This window comes from Ambystoma mexicanum, chromosome 7p (assembly GCF_040938575.1).
Source record: "Ambystoma mexicanum isolate Mex_15411 chromosome 7p, UKY_AmexF1_1, whole genome shotgun sequence".
Classification (NCBI taxonomy): Eukaryota; Metazoa; Chordata; class Amphibia; order Caudata; family Ambystomatidae; genus Ambystoma; species Ambystoma mexicanum.
Window position 1 is genome coordinate 383,727,503 of NC_090939.1, and position 21,162 is coordinate 383,748,664.

The 21,162-nt window shown below is 48.0% G+C and overlaps 1 protein-coding gene across 1 annotated transcript in view; it reads left to right on the forward strand.

Annotated features, from left to right (window-relative positions):
* The first annotated feature begins 3,683 nt into the window (after positions 1-3,683).
* HSPA13 (heat shock protein family A (Hsp70) member 13) overlaps positions 3,684-21,162 on the forward strand; it is a 106,417-nt gene continuing 88,938 nt past the window's right edge. The window contains exon 1 of the mRNA XM_069636421.1: positions 3,684-3,809. Within this exon, the coding sequence (XP_069492522.1) occupies positions 3,785-3,809 (25 nt within the window). The 5' untranslated portion in view covers positions 3,684-3,784. The remainder of the gene's footprint in view (positions 3,810-21,162) is intronic.

The window sequence follows — 21,162 nt, forward strand, 5'->3', positions numbered from 1 at the left end:
AAAGAGGGGGGTCACCTGAGACTCTGCGTGGACATGAGGATGGCCAACACCGCCATACAGCGAGAGCGGCACCCTGGGCCAAGGATAGAGGACATGATTGTCCAACTCAACAAAGCTGTCCTCTTCTCCAAACTCGACCTCAACCGGGGTTACCATCGAGAGGTATTACCACCTTTACCACCCATGACGGACTCTTCCGCTACAAACGCCTGAACTTTGGCATTTCGTTGGCAGCTGAAATCATCCACGAGGCCATCAGGCAGGTCATCAGACCGATTAGAGGGACACAACTATAGTGATGATATTCTCGTGTTTGGGAAGTCGCAGGAAGAGCATGACACAGCCCTACGAGCAAACTGTGCTGCCGTTCAAGAGGCAGGACTGACTCTCAATGTAGAGAAGTGCTGCTTCAGCAAAACCAAACTGAAGTGCTTCGGGCATATCTTCTCAGCCAAAGGCATGACACCAGACCCTGACAAAGTTTCCACCATATTCAACCTTCAAGAACCAAGCCAAGTAGCGGACGTGAGAGCATTTTTTTGGGGATGGCAGGCTACTGCACCAGATATATCCCCCACTTTGCCACCATCACGGAGCCGCTACGGCAGTTGCTACAGAAGGAGGTCCCATTCACATGGTCAACAGAGTGCCAAACAGCATTTGACACCATCAAGCATGTGCTGGCAGAGGCCAGGAGACTCGCCTACTTTGACCCAGACTGGCACACAGAGATCATAGTGGACGCAAGCCCAGTGGGGCTGGGAGCCCTATTGGCACAGACCAACGGGATAGATGCACATCTGAGACACATCGTGGCATATGCCAGCAGAGCATTGGCCCCACCAGAATCAGCCTACTCGCAAGCCGAGAAAGAGAGCCTGGCGGCCGTGTGGGCGTACACTTCCACAATTTCGTGATAGGAAAGAAGTTCACCATCATTACGGACCACCAGGTCTGTTGTCACTTTTCGGGAATCCTAGGATGAAAATGCCCCCCAGGATTGAGCAGTGGGGCATCAGACTCCAGGAGTACGACGATGAAATTATTCATCGGTCTGGGGGTGAGAACAACCCGGCGGATTATCTATCCAGAGACCCAGCAGGGAAGCCTGTGCCCAGACCTGGGGACACTGAATAGATCCTGGGGACACTGAATAGATCAGCTATGTCACATCCAACGCGCTACCTCCAGCCATCTCGCTTTAGCTTACCAAGAACAACAGATGGAAGGACTACCGCAGATCTGTGCTGAGACATCCAGAAGCATGTAAAGATGAACTGGAGAGGTTAGCCAAGGTACACACAGAGCTAGCCGTACAGGACAAAACAATACTTGTAAGAGGTTTCCGACTGGTTAACCAGGCGACTCTCCGCCGAGGTCATCAAGAAAGCGCACGAAGGCCCTTGTTGGGCGGACTACACCAAAAGACAACTCAGATGTCACGTTGGGTTCTCGTTCTTGGACGCAATGGTAGACCGGTGGGTGAAAAACTGCATAGCTTGCCAATGCACGGCCAGAACCGAACCACCGATCCCACTCCGACCAGCGCATATCCCAGATCACCCCTAGGAGAGGGTCGCTGTAGACTTTTACGGGCCTCTTGAGTCCGGCGCGTACCTGTTACTCTTCATTGGCGAACATTCGAGATTTCCGATTGTAAAGAGGGCAACGTCCACAGAATTTGCCCAGGTAGCAGCCATCTTTGATGAGATCGTAAGCGAGTGAGGAATGCCAGATACCATAAAATCAGACAATGGTCCACCCTTCAGCGGCCATGAGTTTGCGGTCTTTGCAAAACACATGGGGTTCAGCCATCAAAAGATCACACCTCGCTGGACCCAAGCCAACGGGATGGCAGAAAAATGTATGGCCTTGATCAAGAAAACCCTGCAAAGAGCCCATGTTGAAGTCTCTGATCCCCACCAGACACTCTGTCGAATGCTAAGGGACTACCGCAACACGCCTCAGGAGGCCTCAAATAAGACCCCTGTGGAACTAATGATGAGATACCAGGTCCACACCCGAATCGTTGGAAACCCAGCAAGCCAGCCCAAAGCAGACCAAGAGGTCATAAGAAGAGACGCTGACCGGAAGGAAAGGATCCGGATAGAGACAGATGAAAGGAGAGGAGCCCGACCGAAAGAATACCACATAGGAGATGAAGTATGGGTCCAACAAACTATGAGCAAGAAAACTGACTCGCAGTTTGCCCCAACACCTCTTCAAGACACCGCCATCAAAGGGACAATGGTAACTGTCGGGAATGCTGAAAAAGAGATAACCAGAAACAGCTCACAGTTCAAGCATGCCATCAGGGAAGAAGAGAGGCCTCCACCTCCTGATCCCGAGTACCACGACGCCAGACAGTCTGTGGACCCCCCCTGAGCCCTTGGCTCGATATCAGACGGAGCCGTCCGGCAGTCCTAACGTAGGCCCTGACCAAGGGTCAAAGAGTCGTCCTCAAAGGCATAGCTCTCAACTCTCACGCTTTTGGCGGGTGTCACCCGCCTTGTAAACAGCTGACTCACCCGCCAAGCCTCCAGCACCCCCATTCATTTCAATGGGCGTCTCACCCGCCAAAACTAAAATCGGGTGTTTTCACCCGCCTTCAAGACCCAAATGGTTGAGAGCTATGTCAAAGGACCATCAAGAAACCACCAAGCTGGTTGAAGAATGTTGATTGCAAGCAAGGACATTTGTCCGGGGGTGTTGTTACAGGGTCCATGTCTCTTTAAGGCAGAGGAAGGGTAAGAAGTTCAGTTCCTTCATGTATGTGAATAAAGCAGACATGTGTTCCTTCCACTGGTGTGCGTCCCGTTACTTCCATAGGGCCAAACAGCCCCAACAATCCTTTGTCCAGAAATAATTTTTCAAGTGACTGATCATAATTTTTTATCAGTATCAGGTGGTCACCATACCCAAGTCCCACAACACACCAATGGCATTAAAACATTAAATACATTTTTAAAAAAAACTGTGAGCTCGCATAACAAAATACGTTTGTTCGGTATTTAATTGAGATAGAAGGCTAGCTGTATATGCGCAGGAAAATATGGAACTAGGAGGATGCCGATTTCACCAATCATCACTCAACAGCGCAGCTCGGTCTGCTGTTGCTTCTGTCTCCTTATGCCGGCTTAAGTCTCCGAAAACAGCCGAACAACAACTGACTGGGGTTTCAGATGGATATTAAATATTTCATAACACCACCCGTGGCTTTAACTGTACAGTCATCAGAGAAATGCGTGAAGGAAGCCCGATAACATGTATACAAAAGACGGATGTAGATCTGGCACAACCCGAGCGGCCATAGTTCCATAAACATATGTTATACGTTACACAAAGTGGATAGCAAATGGAAACGTTAATGCAATGGGGAAATACAACGTTTACAGAAAATTAAAGCAATCATGTAGCAAATATACTGATAATTTTCTATCGTCACGGTTTTTATCTAATTATTGAACTACATATGTATATTGTTATTAAAATAAATAAGTTTTAGCAAAATAAAGGGAACAAATGCAGCAAATAATTTGTAGAAAGAAGAAATATTATTGCTGTTGCGGCCACGGTATTCCGGCTGATCCAGCTGTTCTCTGAAGCGGCCGCAGACTGTCATGGGTGCTGGCTGGGTCACTGTGATCCGTATCCCTCTTCTGTGTCTATCACGCGGTCACCGTGACGTTACAGCCGGTAGGTCCGGGTAGCGTGTCATGTTTCTGCACCGTATTCTACCCCTACTGGAATACGGGAAGACGCTGTCTGCTGCTTCCTCGACGCAATGGCTGGGGAGATGACCATTCTGGGTGAGTACAGTCGGGGGCTGGGATTAGATTGAACGGCCATCCTGGGCGAGGACAATACGGGGAAGAGTACGGGATGAGGCAAGAACGGCAATCCAGAAAGGGTGGCCAGTAGAAACGACGGACCTGTAGCCAAAAGCTTTACATTTCAGATCGGGATTTTGTTTAAGGTCAGGATTTGTGTAGTGCTGTAGGCAAAAGAGGCAGGGTGAAACGCGACAGGCATCTCTCCTCCCCACCCCCGAAAATCATCGTTTCCCATTTGAAGCACTTGGAATTCTGGGATTTGTAGTCTTATATTTAAAATGGTAAATACAAAACTACAAGTCCCTGAATTCGAAAGAGACTGGATGGTTTTCTCACGCATGAAACCGGGAAACTCGAGAGCTGCGTTTTGTTTGTATTGGGTTGGTATTCAGAGCATTGGAAAGGGGGTTTGTCTTGGGTGAGTGACTGGGTAGGACCGTTGGACAGATTAGGCTTTAGCCCCTCAAACTTCACCTGGCTGACCCATAGAGCTGTGGCAGGACGGCACAGACTACAAATGGTGTCCGCCGCTGCACAATGTTGTGACCTCAGCACGTCGACACTAGGGTGCATGCATGGTCACTTGTAACCAATAAATAAATAGAGGCAGGCGGCTTCCTGCCCACCAGTTGCTTCCCAACTCTTGGTCTGAGAGTGTCTTTGCAGCTGTGTGTGCACTGCTAGCGCGACAACACTTGGCCAGCCACACCGCCTCCCAGGGCACCTCACAGCATACAGCCCTGCCTTCCACGCCTCCATAATATTGGCAAAGAGGATGGGATCCAGCCCCACGCCGATCCTGTGTCACCGGGGACGCAGCCTTCCCCTGCTGCCATCCCCAGCCTGCAGCAAAGCTTGCTCTCCTGGAGTCAGGTGACAAGGAGCTGGAGCAGCACCCAGGGCCCCAGAACCCTTGCCACCGTCTGCTTCCCCGGCGTGGCTCCTCGCCAGCCTCCCTGACAAGCACACACTGACCGCTGGCCTCCCCGGCATAAAATGAAGAGGTGCGCCCTCAGCCTCCTCCCTCAGCAATCGGTCCCCCTGGTTCCTGCATCGTGCTGCTCACATCGCTGCCACATGGTTTGTGCAACACGGGCCGCTGCAGGACAGCACGGCTCGCACGTTGCCATTGATGTTCCCGTCGGAGGGAGCCGTTGGATTGTAAATCATTCAGGGGTTAGATCAATCACTCAGGAGTCAGAGGTGACGTAGACAGACTTTACTGGGTTCTTTTAGTCAGAGATAAGTACACAGGGAAAAGTAAGGTAAAACATAAGACAAGTCTATGGGAGAGAAACATCCACCGGTCCCCCTGTGCCAAGCATAAGTTCCCAACTGACCTTTCTGGAACATAGCACCTACATCATCACATTCTAGTTAGCCAACACTCCATACCAAACATTCCAGCCTCAGACATACACACATACAGGAAATAGCCTCATAGCCAGAATAGGTAAAACACAACACATCTCCCCCCTTAGATAACAATACAATAAGTGGAAGAAACAGAAGGCACAGTCGTTACTGAACAATTTATAGATCACAGACAACTATCCTTCTAAATACCCAACCAGCAAACCGCTCCAAGCAAAAAGCTTTTCCCCTCCAAATCCATAATGTAGCTACCAAATAGCTAACCCATTACCAGAACAATCACCAGTACCATAACAGGCCTTTTATGGAACTCGCTACAAGGGAACCAGCCCACAATCCCGTGCACAACCATTACCAACTCGCATCACAGCCCTTTTGGCACATAAAACGGGGAATCCTTTCCCATGAAACATGTTGACGGAGTACCCTCTGAACAAAATACTTAGTACTTGAAGTACCACACGACCAAAGCAAATAAACTAGCTTACCTACAGCACAGTGAAAGCAATGGCCTACCATTGTTGGCCACAACTACACCCTACACATGCAACCACACATGCAACCATAACCATTGTTGGTAAACTTCAGCGAAACCATTTAATGGCTGCACCCTTTACAACCCACCACCACTTGCAAATATTAGTGTTGTTCAGCAATCACCCCCAACATTTGACAGCATACCAAAATTACTGCAAGAGCAACAAAAACGTAGCACGAATACAGTTCATTTCAATAAACCTTTGAACTATGCATAAATACACATTTCAACTAAAATCAACCCAATGTTAAAGAACGAGGAAGTCAAATGTTACTGTCATTGGTAGACCCAACGCAGTCCAAGCACTTCTGTGCACCATCCACGTAGTACTCCTGTGTGCCATCCTACTTTTCCGATGAACCCCGAAGCACTTTTGAAGGTCAAAGTTCAAAAATTCTGCTTTATTTTTCTTGATACACCGTTGAACGTTCACCTCTTTCCTCTCATACGCCGTCATATACAGTCACTTGCACAATAGGGAGCTGAAAGCCCGTTTGAACACGTTGGGAAGGTACTTTTCTCCACACTCCCTCAACCTTCCTTGTTGTAGTACTTAGAAAGACAAACTCCACGACACGCAATTTATAGATCAGACAACTATCCTTCTAAATACCCAACCAGCAAACCGCTCCAAGCATAAAGCTTTTCCCCTCCAAATCCATAATGTAGCTACCAAATAGCTAACCTATTACCAGAACAATCACCAGTACCATGACAGGCCTTTTATGGAACTCGCTACAAGGGAACCAGCCCACAATGCCGTGCACAACCATTACCAACTCACATCACAACCATAACCCTGCATCATCATTCGCCAAAAACAAGTTGTGCTAACATAAACAACGGGGTTAAGCACCCACTAAGCGCCTAAAGCGTATACATCTTAACTCCACTGTGGGCATCCTCAAAACAACCTCTTGGGCAGCAACCAAAATGTCGGTATCCCATAACACCAACATTGGCACCAACCAATGTCAGTATCAACATGCCATCACATTGACACTAATAGTGAACCAACAGTTAAACCGGGCCTCCAACTCACACTACCATTGGCACCACTCTAGGCACCAAACCTGAGCGACTACATGCTCACAACTGAGCACACTACCATTGGCACCACTCCAGAACCAAACCTGAGCGACCAAATACTCACCATTGAGCAACCAATGCTCACAACAGCAACCAAATGTTCACAACTGAACAACCACATACTCACAACTGACCTTAAATCCTCACCCACACACATTCCCCTAACCAAACCAAATGAACGAATTCAGCATTAAAATTTGGAAAAACCGAATTTGAGGTACACCATGAAAGAGTCCCAAAATTTCATGTCTGCAGAGTACAACTTGGAATGTACCTGTGGAGGAATTGTTGAGTTAATGCAAGGCATAGCATGACTGATGATTACCTCGCAATGCGGTAGGTCCAAAAACCACGAGAATATTACCAAAATTTACCAGGGTTCTCACCTTCACTCACACCATCACCCACACACATTCTCCACCCAAACCAACTAGACGAATTCAGCAACAAAAAGGTGGTAAACGGAATTTAGGTTGCACCACACAAAAGTCCCACAAAGTTTATGCTTGCAGAGTCCATGTTGGAAAGTACTTGTGGAAAAAATGGTCAGATTAGTGCAAATTAAAACATTACTGAACATTTCTTCTGAATGCAGTAGGTCCACACAACTGAAAAATTAATTACTGAACATTTTTCTCAAAGCAGTAGGTCCACTAAACATTTCTGAACATTTGCTATAAATGCAGTAGGTCCAATAAATCCTCAATAAACTATCCCAAAAACAACATTGGCACCATGAAACATCAATAACACACTTTGGCACCACAGAACACCACTTATTTTGGCACCATGCCACCATATGGCTCCAACAAATTGCCCACACCTGAGCAACACACATGCCAACCCTTTTGGCACATAAGACGGGGAATCCTTTCCCATGAAACATGTTGACTGAGTACCCTCTGAACAAAATACTTAGTACTTGAAGTACCACCCGACCAAAGCAAATAAACTAGCTTACCTACAGCACAGTGAAAGCAATGGCACACCATTCTTGGCCACAACTACACCCCACACATGCAACCACACATGCAACCATAACCATTGTTGGTAAACTTCAGCGAAACCATTTAATGGCTGCACCCTTTACAACCCACCAACACTTGCAAATATTAGTGTTGTTCAGCAATCACCCCCAACATTTGACAGCATACCAAAATTACTGCAAGAGCAACAGAAACGTAGCACGAATACAGTTAATTTCAATAAACCTTTAAACTATGCATAGATAACACATTTCAACTAAAATCAACCCAATGTTAAAGAACGAGGAAGTCAAATGTTACTGTCATTGGTGGACCCAATGCAGTCCAAGCACTTCTGTGCACCATCCACGTAGTACTCCTGTGCGCCATCCTACTTTTCCGATGAACCCCGAAGCAATTTTGAAGGTCAAAGTTCCAAAATTCTGCTTTATTTTTCTTGATACACCGTTGAACGTTCACCTCTTTCCTCTCATACGCCGTCACATACAGTCACTTGCACAATAGGGAGCTGAAAGCACGTTTGAACACGTTGGGAAGGTACTTTTCTCCACACTCCCTCAACCTTCCTTGTTGTTGTACTTAGAAAGACAAACTCCACGACACGTTGGGCACGTAGTGTGGTTCCTTTTTTATTTATTTATTTTTTCTACCACTTTGCTGTGACATAGTCCTGGCCACAAATGAACGTTCGTAACTACCTTCTCACACAGCGGACCTTCGCAAACACTCCATGAAGGCCACTGACGTCACCATTGTTCATAGGAACACTGACCTGTGCAGAGCTCCCGCACCAACCATCATGGATGCTGACAAGGCAGGAATCCCTCTAAGACACTGACGGACTGCCAACACGCCCGCACCGCGTCATATCTGCTCCCAAGGTAGAGTCACCGGCATCGCCTCTGCATGTACACATTTGTGCCTGTACTCATTGTCGCGATGCACTATTGCTGGCCACAATAGCTCCCCCAGCCCCTTGCGCGCTGTCTCAATTGGCCAATGATCTTTTCCAAAGCCAATTACAATTAGACTGACAGCAGCGCAGTGCTGCCCCTAAGGACACTGAGCTGAGTGTGCCCATCACACACTCTGGAACGGGGCGCTCTTACCTTGGGCCGGGGGATGTTGCAGAAGTTTTCACTGCTTGCTTCCAAGTGGAAACATCCTTGCCCCCTTTGCCTTCCTGGCAGTTAGGTCCCTTCTTGCAGCAGCTTTCCTCTCACTCCTTAACCGTTCCTGGTACCTCCAGACTCCACAAATCCTCGTTGCCAGTGTTGCATTGTAAGTTTTGGGGTTAGATCAATCACTCAGGAGTCAGAGGTGACATAGACAGACTTTACTGGGTTCTTTTAGTCAGAGGTAAGTACACAGGGGAAAGTAAGGTAAAACATAAGACAAGTCTATGGGAGAGAAACATCCACTGGTCCCCCTGCGCCAAGCATAAGTTCCCAACTGACTTTTCTGGAACATAGCACCTACATCATCACCTTCTAGTCAGCCAACACTCCATACCCAACATTCCAGGCTCAGACACACACACACATACAGGAAATGGCCTCATAGCCAGAATAGGTAAAACACAACAGGAGACCACACATAGCGTGGCTCCGACCGCCACCAACCATATTCCTGCCAGCGAGAACCAGGACAGCGCAGAGCTCTGTCTGCCGCCATCGACCCCTCATAAGGGGGCAGCATCCCAGGGTTCCTGGTCCAGTGGGACCTGCCCGCCGCGGCAAGAAGCAGCTGCCGCCCGCAGCCCTCACAACCATGCTGGGCCTCCCCAGGTGGCATCCCAAGGCTTGGAGCAGGAGCGGCACAGAGGGGTCCCAGCGCCCTCCAAACAACATAGGAACCAGCCTGCATCATCCTGGACCGCACAGGCGCACCTCCATCGAGGTTAAAGGAACAGCATGCCTGCTACCGGCAAGGGGAGCCCGAACACAGCGTGGCTCGAACCGCTGCCGCCTGTTGGTGGGGGCGGGACGCTGGTCCCAGCATGAAGCTTCCTGGTGCCCCTCAATGGATGGCCTTTCGCCGTCGGTATCTCTGACGTGCAACTCTACCACGTCCCGCACCTAGGGGGCACAACTGTGACGTGAGAGGTGCACTGCCGTAGACTGCACGCCAGATGCAGCTGCTGACTCGCCGCTGCAATGATGGCTTGCTGCTTCCCTGCCGACTAAAGGAAAGAAGGGGCAAGAAGGAGAACTGACCGCCCCATACATCTCCTGCAACTGACTGTGCTGCTGGCTTCCCCAATGCGCAGTCTCAAGGTGCCACCAACTACCAGCATAAGAAGCTGGCCTCAGGCACGCAGCAGGAGCAAGCCACACCACAAGTGCCTGCCTGCGAAAAGTGATCACGCCACACCGTAGCTGTCACTAAGAGAGTGCTTGTGGGGCAGGGCGGGAGGAAGGCACCATGAGGACCCTGCCCTATGGGCAGATGATGCAGTATGCAGCTGCCAATGTGAACGGACAGCTCAGCCACCACCAGATGTCTTCTGGCATGATGTACCGCAGCAGTTCATGAGTCCAGTGGCCTCCCATACACTTGACAGGCCCCGCCATCAACACACACAAAGACTGTCACCACACCCCTAGACCAATGAAGTGTCGACCCAACTGCAACCCTCGCGGTCCAGAGGCATCCAGAAGAGTACCTACCAAATGTGTAAGTGACAGCGATGGATGCTTAACAATTAAACTTCTCTCCTGCGCATTTATCAATGCTTAAAATGGTCCCAATGATGTTTCATATCATCATTGTTTTGTCATTACCCTTGGTATGGGATGTTGCGACTTCAGCACATCACCACTAGGGTGCATGCCTGGTCACGTGTAAACAAGTAATAAAATGAGGCAGACGGCTTCCCACCCGCAAGTTGCCTCCTAACTCCTGCTCTGAGAGTGTCTTTGTAGCCCATCGTGGGCAGTGAGCATGACAAAACTTGGCCAGCATCTGTGCCTCCCAGAGCACGTCACAGCATGCAGGCCTGCCTCCCAGGCCCACATAACACAGAGTTAACACATTAGCCCCTCCACCACATTCTCTGAAGTTATCCCCCTCCCAGAATGTGAAGGGTTAGCGCCCCCCCTCACCCCTCCTGAAATGTTTGTCTAGTTTCACCCCTCACGCATGGGAAGGGATTTGTGTAGTTCGTGGGGCGACATGACTTTAGATGGGTTGTTTGGTGTAGATGGGTTTGGAAGCAGGATGCCATATGGACGTTGTGTTGTAAGGGGGAAGAATGCAAGGTACAAGATTTGTGTATTGTGGTTGGGACAGGATGCCAGGTAGTGGATTTGTGTAGTGTGGGGACCAAATTCAACGTGCCAGATTTGTGCATTGGGGGTGGGGGGGTAGGATAGCATCGAGTATGTGCAGTTGGAGGGCGAGGGTGGTATGCCGGATACGAGGGGGTGTGCGTGTGTGTGGGACGCTGAATATGGAATTAGTGAACTGGCGGATAAGTGTCCAGCACCATTGGACTTAATTGATTGGTGGATTGATTGAGGAATTTATATAGAACCTAATCATATACTGGTGCAGTTGAAATACTTCATGATATGATAATACCATCACCAATCATATATCGACAGTAGCCTACAGTTATTAAGAGGTCTATTTAAAAAGATGAGTTTTTAACTTTTTTCTTAATGTTGACAGAGATTCTGCTTTCCTTAATTCCAGTGGGAGGCTGTTCCACAGTCTGGGCCCAAATTCCAAAAATCTACAATCTCCCCTGAAAACACATCTTGTCATGGGTATAGTGAGCAGGTGCTTATTCTCTGATCTTAAGGACTGAGTTGGTTGATATTGTATTAACTTGTCCCTCAGATATCCCAGTACCAAGCCATTCAGACACTTAAATACTAGACAGACGATTTTAAACTTGATGCAGTTCTTTACTTCTAACCAGTGAAGGGAACCCTGAAGGCCAGAAATAATACATTTTGATACCCCAAAGACCAGTCTAACTGCTGCATTCTGTGCCTTTTGTAGCCGATTGATTTGTTTGGCAGGAGCCCCAGCGAGTAAGCCATTTCAATAGTCCAGCTTTGAGTTCACTAGGGCTCCTACCACTATGGCACAGTCCTTCTCAGGCACATAAGGAAGAGCCTGTCGCAGCAGCCGTAGGTTAAAAAATACTGCCTCGAGGGATCCAAGATGGCCGCCGAGGGTAGAGGACGTGTTTAGGAGTCTCTCCCCACAGGGCCGCTAAAAAAAAGTGTAAAATAAAGCAATGACGAAGCCCTGCAACCACCTTGGAAAGGAAAAGGAAGCCCCCAGGCACAGAGATCATATCCACAATAACAAGAAGGTGCGTGGAGACCCAAACAGGGAAGCAGCCGCGCGGACTGCGGTGAGGGACAGGCCAGCTATGTATGCAACTGACAAAAGGCAGACCCAGCAATGTCGGCGAGAAGGGGACTCACAGTGTCGGGGGTAGCAGGACAGAGGCGGAGACCCGACATCCAGGGAGAGATTGCTGCGCAAGACAAGGAAGCAGCTGGAAAAGCAGCCCGCCAAGCACTAAAGTGCATAAGCAGAACACAGTGGGAAGTGTATCCCTCGCTGTGGAGGCACAACATCCATGTGCATTCATACGCATGCCAGGGGGATAGAATCCAAGGTAAAGTTAGTAGGCAGCAGGCCAAGTTTGCCGACCGGCACGGAAGCCGACAAATGGAATGTAGCAGGAAGTCTCGCCTTCGCAGTGAAGGAGCAGGCCCCTCTGTGCAATCAGAGGTACGCTAGAAGAACAGGAACAACTGCTGAAGCAGGCTGGAAGTAAATCCACCGCCCCAGACAACGTGATGCTCTATTCCAGAAGGCTACAGCTTGGCATCCAGTAGAGAACAGAATAGGTAATTACAGTGCCGGCCAGCCCAACAACACAGGGTAACCCGAGGCACCATCAAGACAGGGGGTAGCGACATAGGGGGAACTCCGATAGCAGGAGAAGGAGCCAAAAAACCTGCAGCGGGGAGCCCGGAGAGAACCATTGGGACCCCACGAAGACCCACACTCACGCGGAAGGCGGGCACAAATAAGCCACGATAAAGGCCTGCCAAAAATCCAGAGAAAGCCCACGGAACAGTGGACTTCTCTAACCACATGTCCAAAACAAGGGGTAAAGCGGCGGCGACCCAACTATCTCCCCAGGCAAAACATTCTACGAGCATTAAACAACTGTGGGGTGCAGAGGCAGCGACAAGCTCAAGAGGCAGAGGAAACAAATTAAAACCATGGGTGTAATTTTAGGGGGGGGCAGGGGTGTTTGTCCCCCCCAACTTTCATGGCACACCATTTTGTCCCCATTCATTTGGCTGGGGCACCTTTTCTTCAGATGTCATGCCCCACCCAACATTTTCAGCAAAGTTACTGCACTGATTAAAACCCGAAACATCAGGAAACCAGCACAGAAGTAGCAATGGCAACCCGCAAAGAGGGCAGGCGGAGCTGGTTTGAGGAGTTGCAGGACCAATTCATGGCCTCCTTTCAAACACAGTTTGAAACTTTTAAAGAAGAAATTAAACAGCCTGTACAGGAACTAAAACTAGACATTGCCAAACTGGAAGAAAAGACGGGCACAGTGGAAAGGGCTTTTCAGGAGATGGAAGAGGACTCGAAACAAACCGAAGAAGCTTTGTAACACCTTGCGCACCTGACGCACAACTTGGAGATACAATCCGAGGACCTTGAGAATCGCTCACGGAGGTCGAATGTTAGAATTAAGAACCTCTCGGAAAAAGTGGAGGATAAAGACTTCAAAAACACAGCCCAACAGCTCTTCGCAGAGGTTCTGGCAGACAACTCAGCAGCCGTGGTCCAGATCGACCAGATACACATAGTAGGCCCACACAGAACGGGAGAACCAGGGGCACGCCCTTGAGATGTTCTAGTGGCGGTCACCTCTTACGAACAAAAAGAACAAATCTTGCAGAAAGCGAGACTTGCGGGTCAGATCCGAATCAACAGAGAAGATGTGCAACTCTACCAGGACCTAGCACAGGCCACATCACAAAAGAGAAGGCAGATGGGCCCAATTGTGAGATTCCTAACATCTAAGCAAACAAGCTACAAATGGACATTTCCCTTCGGACTGCTCTTCACATGGGAAGGACGATAACATAGAATTACCACATGTGAAATGGGAGAGCTAATTGGGAACCTGCAGGGAGACGGCCAAGGGACAAGCGAGGGACAACGGAGAGGAGACAAAACCTGCAGGAAGCTGTGGGAATGCAAGAAGGTCACAGACAATGGCAGAACGGCCAAAAGGAAGTTAAATGGCGGAGAAAGCCAGAGACGGAGAACACTGAAACACAAGGTGGACAAGTAAGAAGGGATTTGGTGACACAAGGTGGACCCCAATGGGTTGGAATAAAGACTGATACCGTTACACGGAGCAATCGGCCCAGGGGAGCGGGAAGGCAGGGAGACGGTCAATGAATCTTTTAGTGGGGTTTAGAATTCCCTGTGACGATAACTCTGGGAGGTCTGAGGGCCAGGAGCGGCAGACATCTCGTCCGAGCGGTCATAGGAACCTGGGCCCTCATCAGGGTGCTGGCGAAGGGGCCTGATGGGACAAAGATTGGGGGAAGTTGGGGCCAGGGGGGAGTTTAGGTTAGGGAGAGAGAGAGGGGGGGTGTTGATCCAGGACTCAGAAAGCAAACGCGATAAGAACATCGGGAAGATAGGATGGCGCTGTTTAAAAATACTAACTTACAATGTGAGGGGCCTAAACATCCCAAGCAAGAGGAAAAAAGTCGAACAGCTGACTAAGGGGATGAAGGCGGACATAATGTATCAAGAGACATTCGTCAAAAAACAGACAAGCGACACCTGAAGATAAAGAGGGTTCTCACAAATATATCAAGCAAACGCAGGGGAGAAAATGGTGGGGGGTAATGATTGCGATACAGGACGGGAGGGGAATGCAGGTGCAGGGACCTCTAGCTGATACGGAAGGACGCTACCTTTTCTTGAATGTTGCATAACAGAAAGATAACACTAGCCACGGCATATACCCATAATACGGGGCAGGATGGGTTCCTGAGGGAGACTCTCTGAAGCCTAGAGGGATTCGCCACGGGCGAGGTGGTTTTAGCAGGGGATTTCAATTTATCTTGGGACCCACATTTGGACAGGAGCAACACAACACACTCAGGAACACAGGGGCCCTTCTAAGGCATTGAAACAGAAAATGGAGATATTAACATTTCATGATATATGGAGGTCGGTAAGGGGACAGGCACAAGGATTTACCCAATAATCTTATGCTTATAACTCACAATCTAGAATAGATTATGTATGGGCCTCCACGGGGCTGGTGGGCAAAGTTAAGGAGATAGACTTAGGCTCCATCTCCCTCTCGGAGCACGCCCCGATTATAGTAACATTTGACCTGGGCCACAACAAAGGGGACTATGGAAGTGGACATTTCCTGAGGAACTCCTCCAACATCAGGTTATGGTGGACTCCATTAGGGATAAGATTGATTCATATTTTTCCGATAACTACACAGGAGAAACACCACTGGGATCAGTCTGGGACGCATTTAAAGGAGTGCTTAGGAGGGACTTGATAGCGTTAAAAGCGGGGAGAGACAAACGGAAACGCTGGTGGAGGAGGACCTGGAAGGGAAATTGAGAGAGATCCAAGGAAAAATATCCAAGAAACCAAGCAAGAACCTGCGGTTAGCACTGCAAAACATTCAGGGTCAGTTGGGAGCCGTACGTAGCAAGCAAGCAGAGAAATCTCTTCTATACCTGAAACATTGGTATTATATAAGAGCAAATGGGGCAGACAAACTCCTCACAAGGCAACTGAAGACTAGGGGAAAGAATAGAACAGTTTTAAAAAAAAAAATCTATTTATACTTGGTTTAACTGTTCTTTGCAGTTTTTACAAGTTTCATGTCATCTTTGGTTAACTGTCTTTGTTTCTTTTCTTTGATGAGGAGCCTCGTTATTTATGGTCCTGTTTTATTCTTATCCATGTAAATTCTCAGTGTGTCGAGATGTAGGCTGTCGAAGAACAGTAATGAAACTCTGGGACAACAAGGGTCAGGAGAAGACTAAAGACGGGGACATGGGGAGATCTTAAGGGAATACTGTCAAACGCTATACACATCTGACAACCCCAAAGGGGACAGGCAGGACAAATACTTAGAGAACCTCACCGTCCCCTGGATCTCAGAGGAGGAAAAGGAAATCCTAGAAGGAGACATAACGGTGGAAGAAGTGAAGAAAGCAATACAAAACCTACCAAGAAACAAAGAACCGGGCCCAGACAGCTACCCAGGCTGCTTCTACAGAACATTCTCATTCTGGCCCCAAGATTAACTAAGCTGTACAACAAATTTAAAATGCAAGGCAAAATAACTCGATCAGTGAATGAGGCGAAATTTGTAGTTTTCCCAAAACAGGTTAAAATCGAGAACTCCCGGGATCATATCGCCCAATAGCCCTTTATAAATCTAGATGCGAAGGTATATATAAAGGTACTCGCCGAGAGAATCTCTCACTTGCTCCCATCACTTATAGCACCAGATCAATCAGGGTTCATAACGACAAGGCAGACATTTTATAATATGGTTAGTGTCTGTCACCTAATAGAAAAAACAGAACTGACACGAAAACTGGCAATACTTGTCTCACTGGACGCTGAGAAAGCGTTCGACAGGGTGGAATGGACACAATTGTTCCGCACTATGGAACGAATGGGTTGTGGACAGAACTTCCTTAAAATGGTAAAGGCCAACTATCGCTCACCTCAGATGCGGGTGGCCCTAAATGGATTACTGTCGGGGCTAGATACCCTGGGGAGCAGAACGAAACAAGGGTGTCCACTAGCGATGTTACTATATGCAATCTTTTTGGAACCATTACTGGCCAAGATCCGAAAGGCGGATGGGGTGAAGGGGATAAAAATGATGGGAATGGAACACAAAACTATGGCCTTCTCAGACGACATGCTGGTAGCATTAACAACCCCAGAATGCTCCCTATCAGTGCTTATGAAAGAATTGGAAAGGTTCGGGGAAATATCAGGTCTCAAGATCAATAGACAAAAAACAGAAGTACTAAGCTTAACATCAAAACACGACCTAATAAAGAGATTGACCCACACATTGCAGTTACAAATGGAAAAATCAGGGATAACCTACTTGGGGTTAACATTAGCACCATCAATAAAACTAATGTATAAAGCAACTTTCCGAACCTGCTAGAAAAAATCAAAACAGACATCGGGATATGGAACCCACTAATGACATCCTGGTGGGGGCGTATGGCAGCAACTAAAATGGTGGTTTTACCAAAACTTATATTACTTACAGGCCCTGCCAATTCTAATACCAAATGTGTTTTTTAAAACCCTATAATAAAGTAATAAAGGTGTATATATGGAAGCACACACCAAAAAGAATCACGATGCCAACGCAGATGGCAGCAAGAAATCAGGGTGGCCTGTCACTCCCCCACTTCCGTAGGTACTACGAGGCGGCCCATCTGCGAGTATTAAAGTAATGGGTAGCGGATACCCCACTACACATATGGGCAAAGCAGGACAGGGCGGTGGCGGGGTCCCCACTCTCAGGGCTGTTATGGTTAAAGGGACAATACAGGCACCTGAACACTAAGATCAGCGAGGTGGTGGGTGTGGGTGTGGCACTAAGGGACGCAGCTATTAAGAGAGGGGTACTGTCAACTCGCCCCTCCCCTTTCTCCTGATGTTTGAGAACACAGAGTTCCAACCGGGGATGGACATAGCAACATATAAAAAATGGACAAAAAAAGGGGTGCAGGACGATATACCAGTGGCAAAAAAGAATGACATTCCAAGAATGCAATCGGATCCTAGGGCTAAAGAACAAGGACATCCTCAAGTACACTCAACTTAAGCACTGGCTCATGTCCCCACACATAAGGCAGGCAGCTACAAGACAGCTGACGCCCTTTGAGCTATACATGACAAGCACAGGCTTCGGGAAGCCGGTCTCGCACCTCTATAGATTTTTAAACACTCAGGGGGAGGAGATGAGGTGGAATTATATGGTGAAATTGGAAAAGACGCTGGGAGAATGGATTGCCAGGAAACAATGGGAGTATATTTGGGGGATCATTCAAAAATTGACGCGCTCAATCCAAGTAAGAGAAATGTGCCAAAAAGTGCTACTCCAATGGCACTATACACCCGTGAGGCTCCACGCAATGTTCCCAGCAACATCTGCCAAGTGCTAGAGAGGATGCATGGTGAAGGGGGACTGGAAGCACATATGGTGGAGCTGCCCGGTGATAAAGCAATTCTGGGATGGGGTGAGGGAACAGACGGGCAAGATGGTAACAGGTTCCGAGCAGCTTAAGGAAAGGGTCTGGATAGCGGGGATGTGGGAACCCATTCCGGGGGGGTGGGCGGGGGCATTACAAAGTCCCAGAAAAGGGGCTTTATGATCTTGGTTATAGAAGCATGACTTATGATAGCCCAACAATGGAATAAATAAACAGCACCCACGATCTACGAATGGCTGCAAAAGGTTTGGAACTTTGTATCCCTAGAATGGGTAGCTCATAAACTCCAAGGCGCCCAAGAGGCTTTTTTGAGAGAACGGGGCACTTATTGACCCACCTACAAAGTGACTACCTGCATCATTGGTCACCAAACAACATCAGAATAATGGACATCATTCATTAAGCAATGGAACTATCCCAGAGACTGGTATTCTAGACTGGTGGGTTGAGGGGGGGAAACTAATGTGATCAATGTAAGTTTATGGAAAACGAATTAAAAAATACCTTTAAAAAAGAAAAGAAAATACTGCCTTGGCTTTGGCTGAAAACTGCCTGTTGCAGCCCATATCACTTTGCCAAATGCACCACACGTTTTTCACTTTGGACGCATACTTCAATTCTGATCCCAGAAATCAAGGAGGAGGGGGGCTGCTGTTCGCCTCCAATACGTGTATTAGTCCAAAAAGGATCACCTCAGTCTTGCTAGGGTTGAGTCGTAGCCAATTAGACGTCATCCATGCCCTGATTTCTTCCACGCTCCTACCCACCGTGATGAGGGAGTCTTCTAAATCATTGAGTCTGAGCTTAGTATCATCCGCATAAGATCGAAAACTGATATTGTGTCTTCTCAGAATGTCCATCTGAGGGCGGAGATACAGGTTGAACAGCAGTGTTGAAAGTGCTGAACCCTGTGGGACCCCACAGGTTTGTGGGAGAGTTTCCGACAAGAAGCCCCCCCAACTAAACGTGTTGTCTTCGCCCATTAAAAAAGGCAAACCATTTAAGAGCACTCCATGAAACATTTCCTGTTTTTTATAGGCATTCCAATAGGACATTATGATCCACAGTATCAAGTCGTGGATAGGTTGAGCATTGCGAGTAGGAATAGATTACCTTCATCTCCCAGTCGCAACAACTCGTCCCAAACCGTGATCAGCTTGTGCTTCAACTGCGCGAACCCCCAAAATCTAGGATAGGACCTTCACATTGTTTTTTGGACATCACTCCTCCATCCGCTGGACAGGGTAATGCTCCCACCCTGGAGAACCATCCCCTGGCCCTCGCCTCTTACATACCCGAGACTCACCCAACCCCTACCCCACATAACATAGCTTGGATGTACACCCTTTTGTATCCCTTCTTTTATCATTGTACAGTGCGCCGTTGCTCCACAGCTGGGTTTGTGCTACCTCATGCCACATATATATATGCACACACCCGGATCCAAAATGCAGCAGCAAGACTACTCCTCAAACTATCCAGAAGAGATCGCATCACTCCAGCCCTAAAAACCCTACACTGGCTCCCAGTTAAACATCGCATCACCTTCAAAACAATGTGCATAACGCACAGGGCAATCAGTGGACAAGGAGCAGAATTCCTACAAACCAATGAGACCCCTCCGATCGAGCAATGAAATCCGCCTGGAACTCAAACCATACCTCAAGAAAAAACTTGGAGGCACCTCCTTCTACCACTTAGCCGCAGAAACCTGGAACAACATCCCAAAGGAAATAAGAAACACTGAAGATCACCTAAAATTCAGGAAATCACTAAAAGCCTGGCTCTACAACACCACAGACTAAACCTGAAAAACGAAACTGGTAAAAAAGGATAACTAAACCGAAAAGACACGGACATCCCGGACCGGGGAGAGTAAAGCCCACGGCAGCTGGACGGGTGACATCGGATAGACAGGAACACAGGCGGCACACACGGAGACTGAGTCAACTAACCCAGACAATCCCGCCAACTCTTTCGCCCGCACCGCAATTTAATTACCACCAGGTACCACGTTGGTGTGGAATTGATCGAGACATTGACAATCCCCACTACCTGAGAGGTTCTCATTAACAGATACACTGGCTACTAGAGTCTAAATGGAGGATAAGGGGAGCCATGAGAGAGCATGTTAGAGGTGGGGGCCAGAGGAGTAAGGAACCTGTAGGCCAGTCAGACCCAGATCAGGACAGAGCCGCAACAGGGGAGACTACGCAAGCCGAGCACTTCAATTTAGGATAGAGATGCAAACTAACCAACCCTACTAACAACTTCCCTTTCTGCATACACCTCTCAAACTCCAAACACAACCAAAACCTACAGCACAACAAACCATACAAACTTCACTACATTGCAACAACAAAACATAACACACATAGCCTTGCACAACAGTACACTATGACTACCGGCCGCAAACACCCCAGGCCCAGTCAACGGACCCACCAGGCTGAGGCTGCCAACAGCACATCACTGCTCTCTTGCATTTTTCCTGCTTCCTCCCACTAACTCAACCCCTCCTCTCCCTTTTCAGAGCCGCCAGAGCGCCAAGGGACCACTACGGTGGTGATAGTGCGCGGTACAAATGTCCTTTAACATAAACATCTATTTATTATGAGCAGGTTCTAAGCTCTGTTGGTGTTCGGGCCAGCAGACAGCACAATGTGGGGAATGAAATGATGTTTGAGTGATTGGATGTAATGGGGGCATCTAACCTGAAAGCCCCCACACAGTTTCAAGTAGCTGCCGAATCTGTACCTTTTTTCCATGACAGTTACAAAGAACTCTTTTTTTTTTAAAACTAGTTTATTTCAATGACCTCCATTTGTGTGTGTGACTCGATTTTCTTTGAGAAAAGGAATTAAAAAAAAAAACAAGCTGCAAATCTTTGCCAAACAAGCAGGTGACCTTTTTATACGTTTTTTTTTTTTTGTGATCTTATTTAGACTCTCTTTACTTTGCATTCTGGTACTTTACATTCTGGTACTATTTGTTTTCTGTTTGTCGTCTTTTTTGTTTTCTTTTTTTTTTTACCTTTTTGC